Source organism: Stomoxys calcitrans, chromosome 3 (genome assembly GCF_963082655.1).
Source record: "Stomoxys calcitrans chromosome 3, idStoCalc2.1, whole genome shotgun sequence".
NCBI classification, from domain to species: domain Eukaryota; kingdom Metazoa; phylum Arthropoda; class Insecta; order Diptera; family Muscidae; genus Stomoxys; species Stomoxys calcitrans.
The window spans coordinates 81,717,316-81,740,976 of NC_081554.1; the positions used below are offsets into that span (position 1 = coordinate 81,717,316).

A 23,661-nucleotide genomic window follows, 5' to 3' on the forward strand; every position below is an offset into this window, starting at 1 on the left:
CTGATAGATTGCAAACCTGATACAAGTGATTTCAGGATTTATGTAAAACATCCATACCCAAGACAATGGGTTTAATGCACCCGCAATCACAGCATCAGGCATTTTGGCGTCAGTGAAGAAGGAAAGTGCGAGATATCATACCTAAGATTTGTGTATTTAGAAAAAAACAAGTAACAGCGAGCTAAGTTCGGCCGGGCCGAATCTTATATACCCTCCTCCATGGGTCGCATTTGTCGAGTTCTTTTACCGCCATCTCTTCTTTGGCAAAAACGGATATAAGAAAAGATTTGTTCTGCTATAGAGCGATATCAAGATATGGTCCGGTTTGGACCACAATTAAATTACATGTTGAAGACCTGTGTAAAATATCAGCCAATTCGAATAAGAATTGCGCCCTTTGGGGGCTCAAGAAGTAAAATAGAGAGAACGATTTATATTGGAGCTGTATCAGGCTATGGACCAATTCAGACCATAATAAACACGTATGTTGATGGTCACGAGAGGATCCGCCGTAGAAAATTTCATTCCAATCGGATAAGACTTGCGATCTCTAGAGGCTCAAGAAGTCAAGAACCAAGATCGGTTTATCTGACAGCTAAATCAGGTTAGGGACCGATTTGAGCCATACTTGGCACAGTTGTTGGATATCATAACAAAAAACGTCGTGCAAAATTTCATTCCAATCGGATAAGACTTGCGCTCTCTAGAGGCTCAAGAAGTCAAGACCCAAGATCTGTTTATATGGCAGCTATATCAGGTTATGGACCGATTTGAACCATGCTTAGCGCAGTTGTTAGAAGTAATATCAAAACACCACGTGCAAAATTTCAGTCAAATCGGATAAGAAATGCGCCCTCTAGAGACCCAAGAAGTCAAGACCCAAGATCGGTTTATATGGCAGCTATATCAAAACATAAACCCATATGGTCTATTTACAATCCCAACTGACCTACACTAATGAGAAATATTTGTGCAAAATTTCAAGGGGCTAGCTTTTCCCCTTCGAAAGTTAGCGTCCTTTCGACAGACAGACGGACATGGCTGGATCAACATGAAATATCACGACGATCAAGAATATATATACTTTATGGAGTCTCAAACGAATATTTCGAGTAGTTACAAACTGAATGACGAAATTAATATACCCCCATCCTATGGTGGAGGGTATAACGAATTTTCCAAGTTGTTGAAAAAAAAAAGAAGTTAGTGTTGGTTATTTAGAATATTCCAGTGGATGTTTTGTGAATCAAAATAAGTCGTTTTGCTGTTAAAGCAACACTGTGGGAATTTAGTAAATACACCAAATAAGATAAAGTAAGCTTTTATGTCACTTTTCGATAGCCATCGATTAAACCCTATTATTTACATATACCTCATGGCTTCTAGGTCCATATTTTCCAATTCAGGCCAAAAACAATCACTGAGTATAGTGCGGTAGCTTTGTCCATTCACTGTAAGGTAACGATTGGCTTTGTCCACGAAGAAGTATGGCCCAATGGCGCCGCCGGCTTGCAAACAGCACCTAGCAGTTATTTTTGTGGATCACCTGACCAATAATACATAGTTTGCTTATTGACGAACCCATTAAGCCAAAAATGAGCTTGTCCCTGAAGATGATTAAAGCTCTTGAAGTAGCGGTCACCGACTCCGAATTTCATTAGTAAATTCATATGATTTGCAGATGTTTGTGTACTTTGCCATGATGAAAATGTTGAGTTTGCTGAAAAATTTGACAGTGATAGTTTAATGATTAGTGTAAGACTGCGTTCATAAATTAAATAAATTAAGAAGTTGTCAAGTCCATATTGGAAAACCCTGAACAACTCGTACGTATTTCTATATAACAGTGTCTATACACTTATGGCTGTTTCGGAATCAGCTACAATTCCATCATCAGCATCCATTTGCGAGACTCGTTGCTAAAACCAATAGCATGTTTGCATTCGATTCGAAAACATCGAACGAACCGAGTGCGAACATGTTAGTGGGTTTGGCAGGTTATTTGAAAAGTTGCTACTGAAACACTCAAATCATTGCTTTAAAAGTTAGACCAAGCCAAGATTTGTCTTATGTGGCTAAGGCATGTTTTATGGACACAACCGAAAGTTGGTCACAGTCAATTTTTTGTTTTCTATGCCCAGAAGAATGCGAGGTAGATAACAAGTAATGTCATATTAAGCTCTAACTTTGGATATCCACTACCATGGATATGAATTTTATCCAAAACCCATTTGCATTGGTGAACCAAAGGTGTTTTTATTCCGGGGTGTCGGCCTCTATCAGGTATGGGTGTATAGGGAACAATTGGTGTATAGGAAACAATGGGTGTATAGGGAACGGGTAGTAAAAAAGGCCTATGAGCCCCATGAACTTACAACACGAGATCGGCCTAAGTGATATAGCTATATCAAAATATGAACCGATCTTGGCCATACTCAGCACGAGTGTTTAGGGGGATCAAACACAACCCACTGTACTAAATTTCAACGAAATTGGTTAAAAATGGGCCTTTTATGGGCTTAAAATCCTACAGTGGCAGATTGATCTATAATTTAAAGTGGTCCGATATAGAACTTTTTGCTTCGGATATTAGGGAGCGTGGTACAACTCGCTTTATCAAATTTTTGCAGAAGGACAATAAGTGTGATTTGTATGGTTTAAAGACCCGAAATCGGCAGATCGGTTTATAAGTCAGCTATATCTAAATATTGTCCGATATAGACCATATTAGGTACGCATATCGAAGTGTCTAGTAACTCTCACTGGGTAGAATATCAGCAAAATTGGAAAATTAATGGGGTCAAGATCCTATTTAGCAGCTATATCCAAATATGATCCGATTTGGCTCATTCAATAACTTAAACTGCGTATGAAAAAATATGGATATGTGCAAGTTACAGTCTTAGTTTTTAAAAGCTTTAGCTTTATAACACAGTGGGACGGATTGTCTTAAATCGTCTTAGAATCTTATAATAATCTTTTATAATATATATAGGGTAGGTAGGGTCGGAAGTCTTTGATTCGATGAGCTGCAAATGGAATGACGAAATGATTATACTCTTATCCTTAGGTGATGGGTATAAAAAATATGATTGTGGTGCTTTACAATACGTTTAATAGATCTACAACAATCTATCGTGTGGGTCTACGAAGAACCACTTCGAAGCAAATAGTCGCCTGTTTCTTCGACAAAACTGGTTAAGTGGCGACTATTCTGCTTGGGCAACATAGGAGGTCAAATCTTAGTGGTACATTACAATTTGATTGCCTGAAGTCTTAGAAGTAATTCGAACAAGTAAAAGCGTGTTAAGTTCGGCCGGGCCGAATCTGGGGACCCCACCACCATGGATACTATAAAAAATTTACACAATATAAATTTAGTGGAAGGGCATAATTTTATTCTACATAAGTCACAAATTCCGTGCTGCTTACAAAATTCCTAATTGTTTTCCATACCACGCCCCTAAGTTGATTCGTGTTCGGTATTGTGTCCCCACCTAAGTACAGGTGTCTTTTAGCTGCGAAAGCCGGGCAATGACATAGAAAATGTTCCAACGTCTCGTTTTCTTCCCCACATGCCCTACACATGCCACCACTTGCCGGATATTCCTATGTATCCTGTTATGATACCGAAAGCTATACTGATCTCCCGCTTACTTCCTTTTAGCAATAGCCTCGTCTTCTCAAGACTCTGATCACCCCATAGAATTTTCGTCGTCCTACCGACCGTTTCACTGTTCCACAATGTTAAAAGCGCGTTTGTAGCCCATGTCCTTAGCTCGGACTGCCTCAACCTGAAAGTCTTCGGTTTAACCAACTATATTGATGGTTGGTTCTCCGGCCTTCACTGCCAATTCGTCCGCTTTTCTCTTCCCCTTTACTCCGCTATGGCCCGGCACCCAAATGTCTCGGATCGAGCCATCCTCAGAGAAGGCGTTAATCATCTTCATACACTCCAAGACTGTTCGTGAACTTACTGTCCTGGTTGTTATTGCCCTGATGCCCAGTTTTCTGTCGGTAAAGATATTTACACCCAACTTTCTCGCGTTAACGGCACATCACCTCACGCATTCCGTGATCGCCCGGATCTCCGCCTGCAGGACTGTATTATGGTCAGATCTCGGTACTGAGTTCTCAATGTAGAACCCCAGGTCTATTCTGTCCTGTATCTTTTATCCATCTATGTAGCATGATCTTTCAGATGGCAATACTAGGGTTCCGTCAGTCCAAGACTGTGCCGCTGGCAGCAGTGCCTTACGCTCGCCCTCAAGTGTCGTCTCAGGTATCCCACCGGAAACCTCTTCACTTCCTTCCAGGTTTCTTTATCGTCGCCTCGATTATACCGCGATGGTATGAGCTCCCATCCTCAATTCATTTTCCCATCGCCTTAAATCTCATATCCATTCTCCGATCCTCAATCCATTCTCCCATCCTCAATCCATTCTCCTATCCTCAATCCATTCTCCCATCGCCTTAAGTCTCATAGCCGCAGTGACTGCCTCACATTTAATCTGTACGTCTATGGGTCGGATATCTAGAATAGTCTCCAGTGCCCTAGTGGGCATGGTCCTCATCGCTCCGCCTATGCCAAGACATCATGATCTCTGAACCTGCTGAATGGTATTTATGTTGCACTTTTTCTCCATAGCAGTCCACCAAACTACTGAGGCGTAAGTAAGTATTGGTCTATTCACACTCCTGTAGAGCCAATGGACTATCCTCGAATTCAGGCCACATTTCGAGCTGACGGCCCGTCTACATAGTGCCCAACATCTGCGAGCCTTCTCAGAACGCTCCTGAATGTAATACTTCCAATTCAGTTTCCTGTCCAAGATCGCTCCTAAGTATTTGATCTTGTCAGATATTAACATCGTTTTGTTGAGGAAACGTGGTGCGTTTTCCTCGTCATTAGGCATATTTCAGTCTTCTCTGGGATAATATTGAGACCCTTGTATCTAGTCCAGTCATATGCCACATGCAAGACCCTTACCCCTAAGAAGTATCATATTGGGTTGCCCAAAAAGTAATTGTCGGTAATATAGTAGTAATATAGTCGGCGTTGACAAATTTTTTCAACTGCTTGTGACTCTGTAATTGCATTCTTTCTTCTGTCAGTTATCAGCTGTTACTTTTAGCTTGCTTTAGAAAAAAAGTGCGCGAAAATTTGTTTACATTTGTTTGGCGTCAATTTTAATATGGGTACCAAATGTATTGAAAGAAATTCATTTAACAAACCGAATCAACGCTTGTGATATGCACCTTAAACGCAATGAGTTCGATCCGTTTTTAAAACGAATCATAACTGGAGATGAAAAATGGATTGTTTAAACAACGTTAGTCGAAAACGATCATGGTCCAAGCATGATAAACCAGCTCAAACCACTTCAAAGGCTGATATCCACCAAAAGAAGGTTATGCTGTCTGTTTGGTGGGATTGGAAGGGTGGTATATTTTGAGCTGCTTCCAAGGAACCAAACCATTAATTCGGATGTTTACTGTCAACAATTGGACAAATTGAATACAGCCATCAAGGAGAAGCGACCAGAATTGGTCAATCGTAAAGGTGTCATATTCCACCAGGACAACGCTAGACCGCATACATCTTTGGTCGCTCGCCAAAAACTGAGTGAGCTTAGCTGGGAACTTTTGATGCATCCACCATATAGCCCTGACCTTGCACCATCAGACTACCATTTATTTCGATCTTTGCAGAACTCCGTAATAGGTCATTAATGGTGGTCACCCAAAGGAGTGGCGATAAAATGCCCCCCTGTGGCGTGCCTTGTGCTACTTTCTCCCTTATATTTATGTCATGGGACCCGCAATTTATCCACCTGTTCCTTAGCATATGGTTTATCCAATCTCTAAGGTCCGGGTCCACACGGTACTGGTCTAAGGATTGCATCAATGTTTTGCTTCGCACATTGTTAAACGCTCCCTCGATGTCAATGCAAACTGGCAATGTGTTCGTCTTGGCATCGAAGGACTCTTCTATTTTATGCACAATTTCGTGCAGGGCAGTCTCCACTGACCTTCCCTTGACATAGGCATTCTGTTTGTGTTTAAGCAGTTCGCTGGATGTCCTAGCCATGAATGTCATGGAGGGCATACGTTTCCCTATTTGCGTCTAATGTACATGTTATCTATATCTTAGCTGATTTTTACCTACTAGAAATGGAGTTCGTCCAACGCCGACTTTCTCTATAACCCTATTGAACAAACAAAATCTTGTTCTAATATGTGTTTCGGTGAGCAACAATCCAAACATTCTACAAAGTCATCGCACAGCAGGATGGACAGCCATTTCGGTATCCATTAGTCTTCTAGCGTTTTCTAGGGTCTCCGACATGAGGTATATCAACAAAATTTTAAAATCATCTAAATAAGACCTTACAGATCCAAATCTGTGCTCTAATAATGTGTATTACAGTCTGGAATGTAAGCCCTTACATCAGATGACGTCATAAACATGGCATGGTGAGTTCGAAGCGAACTTAACATTCCATTTTTATGATTCATTTACATTTTAATGCCAAAATTAACAAATTGGAGCATTACTCCCGAACGACTAAAGACAATTTAGATTATACTAGTGGCACACAAACCCTGAGGTTAAATGCGACATACCAGTGAAATCTTAAAGGATACCGAACGACGACTGTCCCTTAAAGATAGTCCCTACAGTTGCATAGTTCCTACATGCATTAACTTTAACTTAAACTATTCTACTATTTCTTAACATTATTCTACTTTCCTAGCTTTTGGTAGTGTGCACTTTACAGGAATTTGGAAGTACAACGCTTTTCGTGGTGACAAAAGAACTCTGATAACTTACCGCCTTCCAGAACATAGTGCATATTAGTTAGGGTTACCAAATGTGATTCCTCCCCAGGTGGCTTTCGAAAATCTAACTCCTCTACTTCACCATTAGCAACAAGGCGATCGTATTCTGTATCATTTTTCTGCACAAAAATAAGAGAAAATTAATGGAGATCATTCAAATAAAAATTAAGTTATAAGCACAAATAAGTCAACAAGTAATAATAAATATGTGAGATTGGCCAGGCAGATTTTTCTGTATCATCTTCCAAAGAATGAGAATTTGTACTCGTAAGTGAAAACTGTGCAGGACATACGAAGGTCAAGCGGATCAGTGATCGCTTAAATCTACATGTTCTAGAACCAAGCCGCAAACATCGTTCGCCCCAGACCTGGTTGGTCTACGGAAGGATTCCAGGATTTTCAATACAGTAAAAACCACAAGGGCACGACTGGAATGTCAACAAGGCTGAGCTAAGAAAATACAAGGACGAGCTGAATAAAGCTCAAAACAAATCCTGAGTAGAATTCTGGAGCTCCGTAGAAGAAACATCCGAGGCCTTTAGGTTAAGAAAGATCCTAGTCTCCAAAGCTATTACGCACAGTGGGATAGAATGAAAACAAATAGTAAACAAGTAAAAGCGTGCCAAGTTCGGCCAAGCCGAGTCTTGCGAAACCGCCACCATGGATTCTTCTAACAAGTAAAAAGGCGTTAAGTTCGGCGGGGCCGAACTTTGGATACCCACCACCTCGGGTATATATGTAAAACACCATTCATCAAAATCCGGTGAAAATTGCATACCTTATGTCCCATAGCAATTATATCGAAATTTGATCTGATTTGGACCAAATACTAATCGATACAAGTCATTGTTTAATTGTGTATAACAATATATTGGTCTTTTTAGTAGCTATATCTAAAAATAAACCGATCTTAACCATATATAGCATGGATGTCGAAAAGTCATACATAAGTCACTGTGTCAAATTTCAGTGAAATCAAATTATAAATGCGCCTTTTATGTGGCCAAGACTTTAAATCGAGATATCGGACTATATGACTGCTATAAGCAAATCTTGATCGATCTAGACCAAATTGCAGAAATATTGGGTTGCCCAAAACGTAATTGCGGATTTTTCATATAGTCGGCATTGACAAATTTTTTCACAGCTTGTGACTCTGTAATTGCATTCTTTCTTCTGTCAGTTATCAGCTGTTACTTTTAGCTTGCTTTAAAAAAAAGTGTAAAAGAAGTATATTTGATTAAAGTTAATTCTAAGCTTTATTAAAAATGCATTTACTTTCTTTTAAAAAATCCGCAATTACTTTTTGGGCAACCCAATATATGGAGGGTCTTAACTTAACTCTCAGTCCCAAATTTCGGCAACATCGGACAATAAATGCGCCTTTTATGGGCCCAAAACATTAAATCGGTCTATATGAGAGCTATACCCAAATCTGAATCGATCTGAGCCAAATTGAAGAAGAATGTCGAAGCACCCAACACAACTCACTATCCCAAATTTCGGCGACATCGGACAATAAATGCGTCTTTTATGGCCCCACAACCTTAAATAGAGAGATCGGTCTATATAGCAGCTATTTCCAAAAGTGGACCGATCTGAGTGAAATTGAAGAAGAATGTCGAAGGGCTTAACACAACTCACTATCCCAAATTGCGGCGACATCGGACAATAAATGCGAATTTTATGGCCCCAAAACCTACAACCGAGAGATCGGTCTATATGGCAGCTATACCCAAATCTGGACTGATCTGTCCCATAATTCAGAAGCATGTGAAGGGGCTTAACTTAACTCACTGTCCCAAATTGCGGCAACATCGGGCAATAAATGCGCCTTTTATGGCCCCAAAACCCACAACCGAGAGATCGGTCGATATGGCAGTTATATCAAAATCTGGATCGATCTGGGCCAAATTGAAGAAGAAAGTCGAAGGGCCTAACACAACTCATTGTGCCAAAAATCGGCGATATCGGATAATATATGCGCCTTTTATAGGCCCAAAGCCTTACATCGAGAGATCGGTCTATATGGCAGCTATATTCAAATCTGGACCGATCTGTCCCATAGTACCGAAGTATGTAAAGTGGCTCATCTTAACTCAGTGTCCGAAATTTCAGTAAAATCGGATAATAAATGTGGCTTTTATGGGCCTAAGACCCTAAATCGGAGGATCGGTCTATATGGTAGCTATATGTACATCTGGGCCAAATTGACGAAGGATGTCGAAGGGCCTAACACAACTCACTGTCCCAAATTTCAGCAAAATCGGATAATAAATGTGACTTTTATCGGCCTAAAACCCTAAATCGGAGGATCGGTCTATATGGCACCTATATCCAAATCTGGACCGATCTGAGCCAAATTGACGAAGAATGTCGCAGATCCTAACAAAACTCACTGTCCCAAATTTCAGTAAAATCGGATAATAAATGTGACTTTTATGGACCTAAGACCCTAAATCGGAGGATCGGTCTACATGGCAGCTATATCCAAATCTGGACCGATCTGGGCCAAATTGACGAAGGATGCCGAAAGACCTAACACAACTCACTGTCCTAAATTTCAGCAAAATCGGATAATGAATGTAGCTTTTATTGGCCTAAGACACGAAATCGGAGTATCGGTCTATATGGGGGCTATATCAAGATATAGTCTGATATAGCCCATCTTCGAACTTAACCTGCTTATGGACATGAAAAGAATCTGTGCAAAGTTTCAGCTCAATATCTCGTTTTTTGAAGACTGTAGCGTGATTTCAACAGACAGACGGACGGACATGTCTAGATCGTCTTAGATTTGTACGCTGATCAAGAATATATATATACTTTATAGGGTCGGGAAGGGAACTTTCGATGTGTTGCAAACGGAATGACAAAATGAATATACCCATCCTTCGGTGGTGGGTATAAAAATTTATACAAAATAAATTTAGTTGATGTACTTAATTTTACCATACTTCTGTCAAACCAGCAAAAAATTAAAGCTTCTGGGAACCGCACAAGGATGATCGAGGGGCCGGTTTACATGGGAGCTATATCACGTTATAGACCGATTTGTACCGTAATAGGCACAGTTGTTGGAAGTCGTAACAGAACACTACATGCTAAATTACAGCCAAATCGGACCAAAGTTGCGGCTGGCACGGGCTCAAGAAGTCAAATTGGGAGATCGGTTTATATGGGAGCTATATCAGGTTATAGACCGATGTGGACCATACTCAGCACAGTTATTGGAAGTCGTAACAGAACACTGCGTTCTGGAAGCAAGGAATGACAGATGGTCACTAAGTGCGGGTTGTGGACTCCTCAAAAATTAGGTTGCAAATATCACAAAAAAAAAAAATATATATTTCTAAGTAAAAACCAACTACCAAATTTGTATGTCAATCAGGTAGTATTGAAGTGAATTGAAGACATTATTTGTTGAAGCAGGTCTGTAGATACATGAGATGTAAAATTATTGAAATTTTGTGGATTTTCTAAAAATTTTTTTGTTGTGTTATTTGTTAGCATTCCCCGGCCAAGGAATTGCTGCTGATGCATAGTGTCATATATATCACTACATTAATGGCAAAACTCTTACAACTATAAACTATACATGGCTATAAAATTATTCAGAATAGTTACCAAACACTTTGACTTTGTTGCAAAGAACAACGATAAATCGTCCCAAAGTAGCGTTCCATTTTCCAAATAATACACATAGATATTTGCCTTCGGTATCATATCAGAGGTCGGAGTTATTGTTATATATTCCATTGTATTCTCTCCAGAGACTTCAAGATATTCATGTTTGATAATATTTCCTTTAACCATCACATCATAGATCAGATATGGAATTGGATTAGTTGAATTCACTTTAATAACAACATCTCGGAAAATGCGATATCTGTAAATACAAATGTTGTGCTTAATACATCGTTCGGAAATTGAACAAACCATAGAAGGAAGATCTTTGTCTTTAACATACTTTTCCCTTTTGAATTTTAAATTTAAAGGACCAAATCTTTTGGCTGTTGTATTTTGGTTTAAAATGGTTCTCATTTCACCATCATTTCTCAAATAATCTGAAATATTTTCTCTCTCCACATATTTCAGTTGCGTTGTGTTGACAAATTCATATCCTTCAATTCCTTGCACCTTCAATGTGTATACACCATTTTCCAAAATAGGAACATTAAATTTTGCCACTGCAGTATTATATTCAGGTATATCAATGGTCTTTGCTGCAGTGAATGATCCTCCAGAAATTTCAACTTTAACAGTAGTTGGTTCGGTATTGCCCGGAAGAGAGATCGAAACTGAATATTCATTATTAGACTGAATGGTGTCTGGTGCCACAACAATGTAGGAGCTGTAACGATAGTATGGATTAACAATATTGTTTTAGTTTTCACATTATGTATTGCATATTCTTAGCCATTATTTTATAAATTTGAAAGAAAGCAATTAAAAACGAATTAACTCTAGAAAGACCAAGATTTATTGTATGCCTAGTTAGACCAAACCGGTCAAAATGATCCTGACGAATCTTAGCTGTAATATTTTAAGATTGAAACAATTTCTTTTTAAAAACAATGCTCCTTTGTCAAAAGTAAATATTTTTCGGTTAAAAAAAAAATATAAAGATGTATGAATTAACAGAAAAACAAGTAGAACGGCATTAAGTTCGGCCGGGCCAAACTTTGGATACCCACCACCTCGGGTATATTTGTAAACCATTTCATTACAATTCAGTGAAAATTTGATAACCAAATTCGGCACGGACATTGAGTGGTCTAATATACATCTCACTATTCAATTTTGTAAAACAAAATATTGGCCTCTTTGGCAGATGTATCCAACCGATCTGAGTCATATTAAGGTCGGATATCGTGAGGCTCAAAAAAACTCACTTTTTCAAATTTCAGTGAAATCGGGTAATAAATAAAGCTTTTATTGCCTTCAGACCCTTTATCAGCAGATCGGTCAATATGGCAACTATATCTTAATATAGTCCGATCTGAACCTTATTTAGGTCTGATATTGGAAGGCTTAAAACTGCGCACTATTCCAAATTTAAGCGAAATCGGATAATAAATAAAGCTTTTATGGCCTTCAGACCCTTTATCGGCAGATCTGTCTATATGACAGCTATATCTCAATATGGACCGAACTAATCCATATTTAGGTCAGATATCGGGAGGCTTAAAATAACCCACTGTTACAAATTTCAGCGAAATCGGGTAAAAAATAAAGCTTTTATGGTCTTCAGACCCTTTATCGGGAGATCGGTCTATATGACAGCTATATCTAAATATATTCCGATCTGAACCATATTTACGTCAGATCTCGGGAGGCTTAAAATAACCCATTTTTAATATAATAATGCTTTTATGGCCTTCAGACCCTTTATTGGGAGGTCGCTCTATATGGTAGATATATCTAAATATAGTCCAATCTGAATCATATTTGGGTCAGTTAAAGGGAAGCTTTAAACTACCCACTGTTTCAAATTTCAGCAAAATCGGATGAAAAATAAAGTTTTTATGGGCATTAGACCCTTTATGGGAAAATAGGTCTATATAGCACCTAAATCCAAATATGGTCCAATTTGGAATTTTGATTATAAAAGACGGACGGATAGACACACGGACATCGTTAAATCGTCTTAGAATTTCACGACGATCCGATATATATATATATACTTTGTATGGTTGGAAATTGATATTTCGATGTGTTGCAAACGGAATAACTAAATGAATATACCCGCTATTCTACTTTGGATCCAAGTACCTAGGAGCCTCCCTGACGACAAAACTCACAAATAGGCATATCGAAGATCATGTTAATATGGAACTCAAATGAAGGGTATTCGGGAGTAGATTAAAAATATGAAATTAACAAGTAAAAAGGCTTTAAGTTCAGCCGAGCCGAACTTTGGATACCCACCACCTCGGGTATGTATGTTAATCACCTTTCATCAAAACCGGGTGAAAATTGCAACCTTATGTCCCATAGCAGTTATAACGAAATATGTTCCGATTTGGACCAAATACAAATAAGTACAAGTCATTGTTCAACCGTGTATAACAAAATATTTGTCTTTTTAGCAGATATATATAAAAATAAACCGATCTGACCCATATACAACACATTTAGATGTCGAAAAGCCTAACATAAGTCACAGTTTCAAATATCAGTGATGTCGGATTATAAATGCGCTTTTTATGGGGCCAATACTTTAAGTCGAGATATCGGTCTATATGGCAGCTATATGCAAATCTTGATCGATCTAAACAAAATTGCAGAAATATGTGGAGGGCAACATCGGACAATAAATGCGCATTTTATGGGCCCAACACATTAAATCGAGGGATCGTCTATATGGCAGCTATATCCAAATCTGGACCGATCTGAGTCAAATTGAAGAAGGATGTCGAAGGGCCTAACACAACCCATTGTCCCAAATTTCGACGAAATCCGACAATAGATGCGCCTTTTATGAATTCAACACCTTAAATCGAGAGATCGGTCTATATGGCAGCGATATCCAAATCTGAACCGATATGGGCCAAATTGCAGAAAGTTTTAGAAGAGCCCAACTTACTTTCCTAACTTTCGGCGACATCGGACAATAAATGCGCCTTTTATGGCCCCGAAACCTAAAACCGAGAGATCGGTCTATATGGCAGCTATATCCAAACCTGGTCCGATTAAGGCCAAATTGAAGAAGGATGTCGAAGAGCCTAACACAACTCACTGTCCCAAATTTTAGCAAAATCGGATAATAAATGTGGCTTTTATGGACGTACGACCTTAAATCGGAGGATCGGTCTATATGGCAGCTGTAACCAAATCTAAACCGATCCGGGCCAAATTAACGAAGGATGTCGAAGGGCTTAACACAACTCACTGTCTCATATTTCAGCAAAATCGGATAATATATGTGGATTTTATGGGCCTAAGACCCTAAATCGGCGGATCGGTCTATATGGCAGCTATATCCAAATTTGGACCGATCCGGGCAAAATTAACGAATGATGTCGAAGGGCCTAACGCAACTCAATGTCCCATATTTCAGCAAAATTTGATAATAAATGTGGATTTTATTGGTCTATGACGGACCCTAAATCTGCCGATTTAGGGCCTTAAGCCCATAAAAGCCACATATATTATCCGATTTTGCAGAAATTTGGAAAAGTAAGTTGTGTTAGGCCACTCGACGTCCTTCTTCAATTTGGCCCAGATCGGCCAGATGTGGAAAAAGCTGTCATATAGCTCGACCTCTTGAATTAAAGTGTAGGGCACACAAAAGGCGCATTTATTGTCCGATGTCGCCGAAAGTTAGGAAAGTTAAGTTGGGCTCTTCTAAAACTTTCTGCAATTTGGCCCATATCGGTCCAGATTTGGATATCGCTGCCATATAGAACGATCTCTCGATTTAAGGTCTTGGACTCATGAAAGGCGCATCTATTATCGGATTTCGTGGAAATTTGGGACAGTGGGTTGTGTTAGGCTCTTCGACATCTTTCTGCGATTTGGCCCAGATCGGTTTAGATTTTGATGTAGCTGCTATATAGACGATCTCTCGATTTAAGTTTTTGGGCACCTAAAAGGCGCATTGTATATATATAGTACAGGTCTTCAATTTTGGTACAGCTATTATCTTTTTGTTCGGAGGCCACCGTAGCGCAGAGTTTAGCATGACTGCCGAAGACGCTGAACGCCTGGGTTCGAATCCCGGCGAGACCATCAGAACAAATTTTCAGCGGTGGTTTTCCCCTCCTAATGCTGGCAACATTTCTGAGGTACTATGCCATGTAAAACTTCTCTCCAAAGAGGTGTCGCACTGCGGCACGCCGTTCGGACTCGGCTATAAATAGGAGGCTCCTTATCGTTGAGCTTAAACTTGAATCGGACAGCACTCATTGATATGTTCCTTAGTGGAATATTCATGGGCAAAATTTGCAATTTGCATTATCTTTTTGGCAACACTGTTTTAAACAGCTGACGCCCGTTTAGTATTTTGTTTCACTATAGAACATCTTCAGTTCGGGCTATAATTTAACCATGCATGGTCTTTACAAACGAAAAGCGCTTGCAAATTATTGAAAATGCGTGCACTGTTAAGAAAGTTCATCGGGCGCTTCTGCCATTTTACGACGAAGCTCATTTTTGGCTCAATGGGTATATAAATAAGCAGAATTGTCGATTTTGGAGTGAAGATCAGCTAAAAGCATTGCAAGAGCTACCACAGTTTGGTGGTAGCAGTTTGCTGCGGTTTATGGGCTGGTGGGATCATTGGACCGTACTTCTTTAATTATGATGCGAATCGTAATGTAGCCCTATCGTGGGATGATATCCAAATTTTTTTTTTTGCCAAAATACAAGATCTTTACTTTCATGACATACGGTTTCAACAAGACGGTGCCAAATGCCACACAATGGACTTATTGAAAGGCGAATTCGGTGAACATTTTATATCACGTTAAGGTCCGGTCAATTGGTCACCTAGATTGTGGGATTTTACGCTTTAAGACTATTTTTGTGGGGCTATGTAAAAGCTCATGTGTATACGGACAAGCCCGCTTCAATTGACACATCGGAAGACAACATTGACGCATTTATTCGTAAGATACCGGCCGAAATGTGGGAAAGAGTATGCCAAATTTGGACTAAGCGGATAGATCATTTGAGGCGCAATCACGGTCAAGAACATATATGCTTTAAAGGGTCGGAAATGGATATTCCCATGTGTTGCAAAGGGAATAACAAAATGAATATACCCTCATCCTTCGATGGTGGGTATAAAAAAGGGTGTTTTAACAAATATATGGTACGAAAACTCGGGAATTTTTTAAGATTTTTGATCTATTACTTTTACCCTAATTTTGAATATTCCATTCCCCCAGACTTTGTTATGGATATCTTCAGAATATTATTTTGGTTTCTCATTTTTCAAGTTTTTTTGATTGTTAGGGCGAGATTATTCAATTTAACAATTTTTTGATTGTTTCTCTTTCGAGACGAGCTCAATGATCGGAGATGCAAATGGAAAAGAATCCAAAGATAGGAAACACACAACAACCACTATGGGACGGGTTTCGACTTTGGTTAGAATGCTTTTCAACCATATTAGGTGTGATGGCTCCAACGGCCGTGCGTTGGTATGTTGTATTTGAATCGTATTAATAGCTCATCTATGATACAATTACCACCTTAACCAAGCTCGACAACCCTGTTTATTAGCTGTACTTTTCCCAATGCATGTATTTTTGTGTAATGTCAGACATTCTTTCTGTGACAAATTACACTTCTTCCGTACTACACATGATTTTGTGAATCTGTTGGAAGTTGTATTGATGGCTTCGAACGCTGAGACAACGGGAATGGCTCTCGCTTTTGCTCCCTGTGCCCAGGTACGAATCCTGGCCGGGCTCTGCCGAATTTTTAATTTTTCAAGTTTTTTGCCTGTTAGGGCGATTAAATTTTACAATTTTTGTTTGTTTTCTCTTTCGAGACGAGCTCAATTTATTTTTTTCTGACCCATTGCTGAAATTTTAACATTTTAACATTTAAGTGTTGTACAACGAAACTGGTTTTACCACAACTGCAGTGTCTTATTTAAGTTTTTCGATCGAGAAATACTGTTCCAGATTATCAAATACATCAATCAAATGTTTTGTTTGTTTACAATTACATTTTGAACTAAAATCAATTAAAAATAAGGGTTTTCAACATGTCAATCATTAAACAATGTTTCAAATAATTCTAAAAATTGTGATAACCTTCGCTGAATTTCAAGCATCGTAAAATCAATATTTGTCAGCCATTTAATTCAATAATTGAGCATATTTTCAAAAGTATTTTTTGCTAAAAAACAATTGAAATGTAAGAAAGTGCTAAGTTCAGCCAGACCGAATTTTGGCAACCAACCGTCATGGTTCGCCTTTGTCTAGTGCTATGAGCAATTTCTCTTTATAGGCAGAATAAAACAAGTAAAAGCGTGATAAGTTCGGCCGGGCCGAATCTTGGGAACCCACCACCATGGATTCTGATAAAAATTTATACAAAATATATTTTTTTTTATATTATTAAACATACCAAACTTCTATCAAACTATGAAAAATTAAAGCTTCTAAGAACCGAATGAGAATGATCCGGATACCGGTTTATATGGGAGCTATGTCAGGTTTAGACCGACTTGGAGCGTATTTGGCACAGTTTTTGGAAGTCTTAACAGAACACTACATGCAAAATTTCATCCAAATCGGACAAATATTGCGGCTTGTGTGGAGCTAAGAAGTCAAATCTGGAGATCGATTTATATGGGAGCTATATCAGGTTATGGACTATTTTGAACCATATTTGACACAGTTTTTGTAAGTCATAACAAAACACTACATGCATAATTCGGATGAAAATTGCGGCTTCCAGGGGCTCAAGCTCTACTACATCAATATTAAGTTTCTCTTCAAAATTTCAAGCAGTTAGCTTTATGGGTTCGACCACTACCGTGATTTCGACAAACGGACAGACGGGGCTAGATCGACACAGAACGGGCCGAATCTTGGGAACCCACCACCATGGATTCTGATAAAAATTTATACAAAATATATTTTTTTTTATATTATTCAACATACCAAACTTCTATCAAACCATGAAAAATTAAAGCTTCTAAGAACCGAATGAGAATGATCCGGATACCGGTTTATATGGGAGCTATGTCAGGTTTAGACCGACTTGGAGCGTATTTGGCACAGTTTCTGGAAGTCTTAACAGAACACTACATGCAAAATTTCATCCAAATCGGACAAATATTGCGGCTTGTGTGGAGCTAAGAAGTCAAATCGGGAGATCGATTTATATGGGAGCTATATCAGGTTATGGACTATTTTGAACCATATTTGACACAGTTTTTGTAAGTCATAACAAAACACTACATGCATAATTCGGATGAAAATTGCGGCTTCCAGGGGCTCAAGCTCTACTACATCAATATTAAGTTTCTCTTCAAAATTTCAAGCAGTTAGCTTTATGGGTTCGACCACTACCGTGATTTCGACAAACGGACAGACGGGGCTAGACTGGGGCTTTCAACTGTTTTAAGTATGGTCGAAATCGGTCTATAATCTGAAATAGCTTCCATATATAACCGATCTCCTCCTGAGACCCTGGAAGCCGCATAGTGTTATGTTTTGACTTTCAACAACTGTGTCTAGTACGGTTCAAATCTGTTTATAACCTGATATAGCTCCCATATAAACCGGTTGCCCGATTTCACTTCTTGAGCCCTTACTGTTGCGAGTTTTATCCAATTTGGCTGAAATTTCGCACAAAGTGTTATGTTTTGACTTTCAACAACTGTGCCTAGTACGGTCCAAATCGGTCTATAACCTGATATAGCTCCCATATAAGCCGATCTCCCGATTTGACTTCTTGTGCCCCTAGAAGTCTCAATTTTATCCGATTTGGCTGAAATTTCGCAAATATTGTCATTTTCGTGACTTTCAATAACTGTGCCTAGTGCGGTACTAATCGGTATATAACCTGATATAGCTCCCATATAAGACGATCTCCCGATTTGACTTCTTTAGTCCTTAAAGTTGCGATTTTTATCCGATTTGGTTAAAATTTTGCGAATAGTGTCCTGTTATGACTCTCAACCACTTTGCCAAGTACGGTCCAAATCGGTCTATAACCAGATATAACTCCCATATTTTAGCAGAATGGTGGGTTCCCAATATTCATCCCGGCTGAACTTAGCACGCTTTTACTTGTTTCTATATAACATCCAAATATACATCTGTGCTAAATTGTAAAGCTCTATATTAACTCTAACTATTTTTGACCAACGAATACACTAAGAGGCAACACTGTGCGACATTAGCATTGTTAAACGCATCAAAATACAACGGCTGTATTGGTTGTATCATGTTGTCAGAATGGATGGAGAAGTTCCAGCAAGGAAATCTTTTGAAGACGACCATAAAAGAAAACCCAAAAGGGGAAGACTAAAACTCCGATGGACTGACCAAGTGGAGAGCGACATCTGGTTGTCAGAGGTTGGAGAAGAAGCGCTTGGGCATCTATTCAAAGTTCGGCTAGAGGAATACATTTTCTGTAATGGCCAATTAAAGAAATATCATAACATGGACCGACATGGCCCATTCATAATCCGAGCAGACCCACACCAATAGGAGGTATATGTGAAAAATTTCGGATAGCTGCCATATATATAGACCGATTTCCCGATAAAAGGTCTTAGGCCCACAAAAGCCGCAGTTATTGCCCGATTTTGTTGAAATTTGGCACAGTTTGTCAGACCCTTCGACATCCGCACCGAATTTAGATCATTCTATATTTGAATATATTTGCCATATATACGGGTCTCCCGAATTAAGTTGTTGGTTTAATAAATGCAAATAGCAAATTTTGCCCATGAACATTTCACTAAGAAACAGGGGCAAACTTCTCATATATCAATGAGAGCAGTCTGATTCAAGTTTTAAGCTCAATGATAAGGGGCCTTCTTTTTTTATCCGAGTCCGAACGGCGTGCCGCAGTGGGTCATCTCTTTGGAGAGAAGTTTTACATGGCATAGTACCTCAAAAATGTTGCCAGCATAGGGAGGGAAAAACCACCGTTGAACATTTTCTCTGATGGTCTTGCCAGGATTCTAACCCAGGCGTTCAACGTCGTAGGCGGACATGTTACCTCTGCGCTACTATGGCTTCTAGAAAACGCACTTTTATTACTCCATTAGGTACAGAGAGTTGTGTTAGGCCCCTCTAAATCCATACCGTATTTTGTCTAGATCAGACTTTATTGGGATATAGCTGCCATATAGACCGATCTCCCGATTTAAGGTATTTCGATTTCGAATTTAATATTCGATTTCGATGAAATGTAGCGCAGTGAATTGTATACGGCCCTTCTTAATCCTTACCGAGTGTAGTCTAGATCGGACTATATTTCGATATAGCTGCCATATAAACCGATCTCCGGTTAAAAGGTATTAGGCCTATAAAGGCTGCAGCTTTTGCCAGATTTTGCTGAAATTCGGTGCAGTAAGTTGTGTTAGGCCTCTATGGTTCAGATCGGTCTATATTTGGATATACTACTGAATACTAAATTTTCCAAGAACATTCCATTAAGAAACAGCGGATACTTCTTTTATATCAATGAGTGCAGACCGACTCAAGTTTAAGCTCAACGATAAGGGGCCCTCTTTTTTATACCGAGTCCGAACGGCGTGCCGCATAGCGACACCACTTGGTAGAGAAGTTTTAAGATGGCAGGATACCTCACAAATGTATCCAGCATTAGTAAGCGGACAACCACCGCTGAAAGTTTTGTTGATGTTCACGCAGGGATATTTAGATATAACTGCCATATATATATATGTCTCCCCATTTAAAGTTGTTGGGCCCTTAAGAGGCGCCTTTATTATCCGATGTTAATGAAATTTGGATGTTTAGTAAGGCCCTTCGGTATCCATGCTGATATTTGTATATAGCTGCTATATAGATCGAACGCACGATTCAGGGTATTAGGCCTCATATATATCGCATATGTACCTTCGTGCGAGTTCGGTACAGATCGGTTCACATTTCTATTAAGCTGCCATGGGCTCATATATAATGCATTTTTCATCGGATTATGACGAAATATGGTTAATCTTTACAACCTAAGTGGTGGATATCCAAAGTACGGCCCGGTCGAACTTCATTCGTTTTTACCCTTTTGAGTAATATATCACTTATGCTCACGATATCTTATAGGGATTGTTAACTTAAGCATAAACATACCCGTCCCCACTCGCAAAAAGATATGCTTTTAGAAGAAGAAAAATAAACAGACTTTTTCTATTCATTATTGGATAAAAGTTGACTGAAATTGTTTGACGCTGCACTTGATGCCGTAGAATTCGAATTTAAACTTTTGTGATTAAGCGTTTGCTCAAGACTGAATGGCTTGATATTTGCCTCTTGAGTTCGATGATTTTTCTACAATAGAAGAGAGGACTGATTGATATACTAGCGCATATATATTTATATGTATATTCATGAGTTGTTCTTCTGTTGACCTGACTGCAGTGGGAGAATGATGTATGAGGTACATATGATAATTTTGAGGAAGTGTTGATTTTGCTTATTCTTATTTAATATATTACAATAAAATATGACAAATACTAAACTATTCAGTGGGAACCTAGGGCATCAACAAGCTCTATCGTTGGCCAAATCCTTGGCCTGATTCCAGGATACTCGTATATGGGTTGATTCCAACTTTATTTTCGTGCTGCGGATCCATGTGTTTTTCAGGCGTCCCCTCCTTCGCCGTCCTTGCGAGTTTTAGTCTAGGACATTTCTCGCAATACCATCACGCAGTCGGCGTAGGTCGATAAGTAGATTGAGCTCCCATATAAACTGACTCACCTATGTGAATTCTTTAGTGATTAAGGTGTGTAGGAACTCAGCATGCTACTTCTATGAGAACTATTAGTCAGTCGTAGGATAACGAAACATCTCAACTCGTCTTACTCTTTATATGGTCTGTAGCTTTCGATTTTTGTTCCATTGGGGTATTGCCAAATTTTTGAATTACTCTTTATGAAGCTTAAGACCTCTGAAAAATTCCATATTTCATTTAAGATGATTTGTTGCTTCAAGACTCCCATGCATTGCAGACAAGTTGAGAAATAATTGTCTCTCTTATTGTGATGGTTGCATGCCTTTTGTCCGCTCCAATTCCGCAAATGCTGAAGCAATCAGTCTCTGTATTTATACATACTATATATATATGTATATACGATCAGAGAGCTAACTATGGTACAGATTGATTGCTTGTGTTCAAAGATAACAGAAGCATTTTTCGACTGTTTTTAAGAATGAATGAAGCGAAACGCTGTGATATAATGAAGTGCATTTATTGAGAGACAATGAAGACATTTTCAGCTGAGGTCTTCAACACCAGCTCATTCATTTGCAGCTGTTTTGTACGGTTCAGGGTTATTGAAATTAGCAACAGCGTATTGGTAGATAGGGCTGTCAGATCGGAGAGATACACTCAAAGAATAATAGCAACAAAGCTGTACCACCAAAAACAAAAAAAGGCTTGTTGAGAAACTACAATAAGTCGAATAGTTTTTATACAACATTTTTATGAAACGTAAATAACCACAAGGGAGAGACCCATTTTTCTTATCTCGCCGGCCCAATTGGCTTTTTAGGCGGTTATATTCACCTTCTATGGAAGACTGGCATATAATCCAAAAGCAAGAAGAAAGGGAGGATAGGTAAATTATGCGGCAATTTATTGAATGTATAGTTTTAACCATATATAGTGGGAAGCAAAATCGAATGGATGTATCATTTTTATACTCACCACCGAAGGATGGGGGTTTATTCATTTTGTCATTCCGTTTGCAACACATCGAAATCACGCTACAGTCTTTAAAAATAGAGATATTGAGCTGAAATTTTGCACAGATTCCTTTTTGTCCATAAGTAGCTTATGGGTCATAGGATGGGCTATATCGGACCATATTTTGATATAGCCCCCATATAGACCGAAACGCCGATTTAGGGTCTCAGGCCCATAAAAGCCACTTTTATTATCCGATGTTGAAATTTGAGACGGTGAGTTGTGTTGGGCCTTTCAACATCCTTCGTCAATTTGGCCCAGATCGGTTCAGATTTGGATTTAGCTGCCATATATACCGATTCTTCGATTTAGAGTCTCAGGCCCACAAAAGCCACATTTATTATTCGATTTTTCTCAAATTTAGGACAGTGAGTTCTTACTGTCCGATGTCGCCGAAATTTGGGACAGTGAGTTAAGTCCCCTGACATTCTTCTGCAATATGGCATAAATCGGTCCAGATTTGGATATAGCTGCCATATAGACCGATCTCTCGATTTAAGGTTTTCTGTCCTTAAAAGGCGCATTTATTGTCCGATTTCGCCGAAATTTGGGACAGTCCTTTGTGTTAGGCTCTTCGACATTTTTATGCAACTTGGCCCAAATCGGTCCAGAGTTGGATATAGCTGCCATGTAGACCGATATCTCGATTTAAAGTCTTGGCCCCATAAAAGGCGCATTTATAATCCGATTTCACTGAAATTTGACATAGAAACTTATGTTAGGCTTTTCGTCATCCGTGTCGTATATGGTTCAGATCGGTTTATATTTAGATATAGCGACTGTACTTATTATTATTTGGTCCAAATCGGAATATATTTCGATATAACTGCTATGGAAGTAAGGTATGCAATTTTCACCGGATTTTGATGAAAGGTGGTTTACATATATACCCGAGGTGGTGGGTATCCAAAGGCCGAACTTAACGCCTTTTTACTTGTTTGCATTTCATTTCTTGTCTTTGCTGTTTATTCGTTAAGAGTGCAGACTAAGACCATAGAAGTTGAGGAGGCAAATACTGTTACGAGGGGTTTTCACTGCTTCAAACTTGAGGAAAACAAAAAAATACGACTTTTATGAATTCGAGATTTCTTATCGTGAGATCGGTATAAATGGTGCTATATCAATATATAGACCATCTTTGAACTTTGATTTAACAAAAAGACGGACGGACATGTTTAGATCGTCTTTGAATATAACGACTCTACTTTGTAGAGTGGAATATGTACAATTTAACCTCTTTTTACAACAAGTAAAAAGGCGTCAATGAAAATTGCATACCTTGTGCCCCATAGCAGCTATATCGAAATATGTTCCGATTTGGAGCAAATACTTATAAGCACAAGTCATTATTCAATTGTGTACAGGGTGGCTGATGAAAGCCGCTACCAAAAAAAAATGTAATAACTT

General features: G+C 38.9%; 1 protein-coding gene across 1 annotated transcript; it reads right to left on the reverse strand.

Annotated features, from left to right (window-relative positions):
- Positions 1-1,405: 1,405 nt before the first annotated feature.
- LOC106084946 (uncharacterized) lies at positions 1,406-20,796 on the reverse strand. The gene is made up of 5 exons (XM_013248929.2): positions 20,637-20,796; positions 10,814-11,197; positions 10,471-10,732; positions 6,836-6,962; positions 1,406-1,720 (listed from the first exon to the last, which is right to left on the reverse strand). The coding sequence occupies exons 1-5, from the start codon at positions 20,699-20,701 to the stop codon at positions 1,530-1,532; spliced, it is 1,029 nt and encodes a 342-aa protein (XP_013104383.2). The 5' UTR covers positions 20,702-20,796; the 3' UTR covers positions 1,406-1,529.
- Between the last annotated feature and the right edge of the window lie 2,865 nt (positions 20,797-23,661).

Excerpts from the sequence above, each read along its gene's own strand:
- LOC106084946 (XM_013248929.2), bottom strand. The coding sequence starts at position 20,701 with ATGAATAGAAAAAGTCTGTTTATTTTTCTTCTTCTAAAAGCATATCTT. Across the intron at positions 11,198-20,636 it reads CTTTTTGCGAGTGGGGACGG|CTCCTACATTGTTGTGGCAC; the intron begins GTATGTTTATGC and ends CTATCGTTACAG. Across the intron at positions 1,721-6,835 it reads GCACTATGTTCTGGAAGGCG|CAAACTCAACATTTTCATCA; the intron begins GTAAGTTATCAG and ends CAAATTTTTCAG.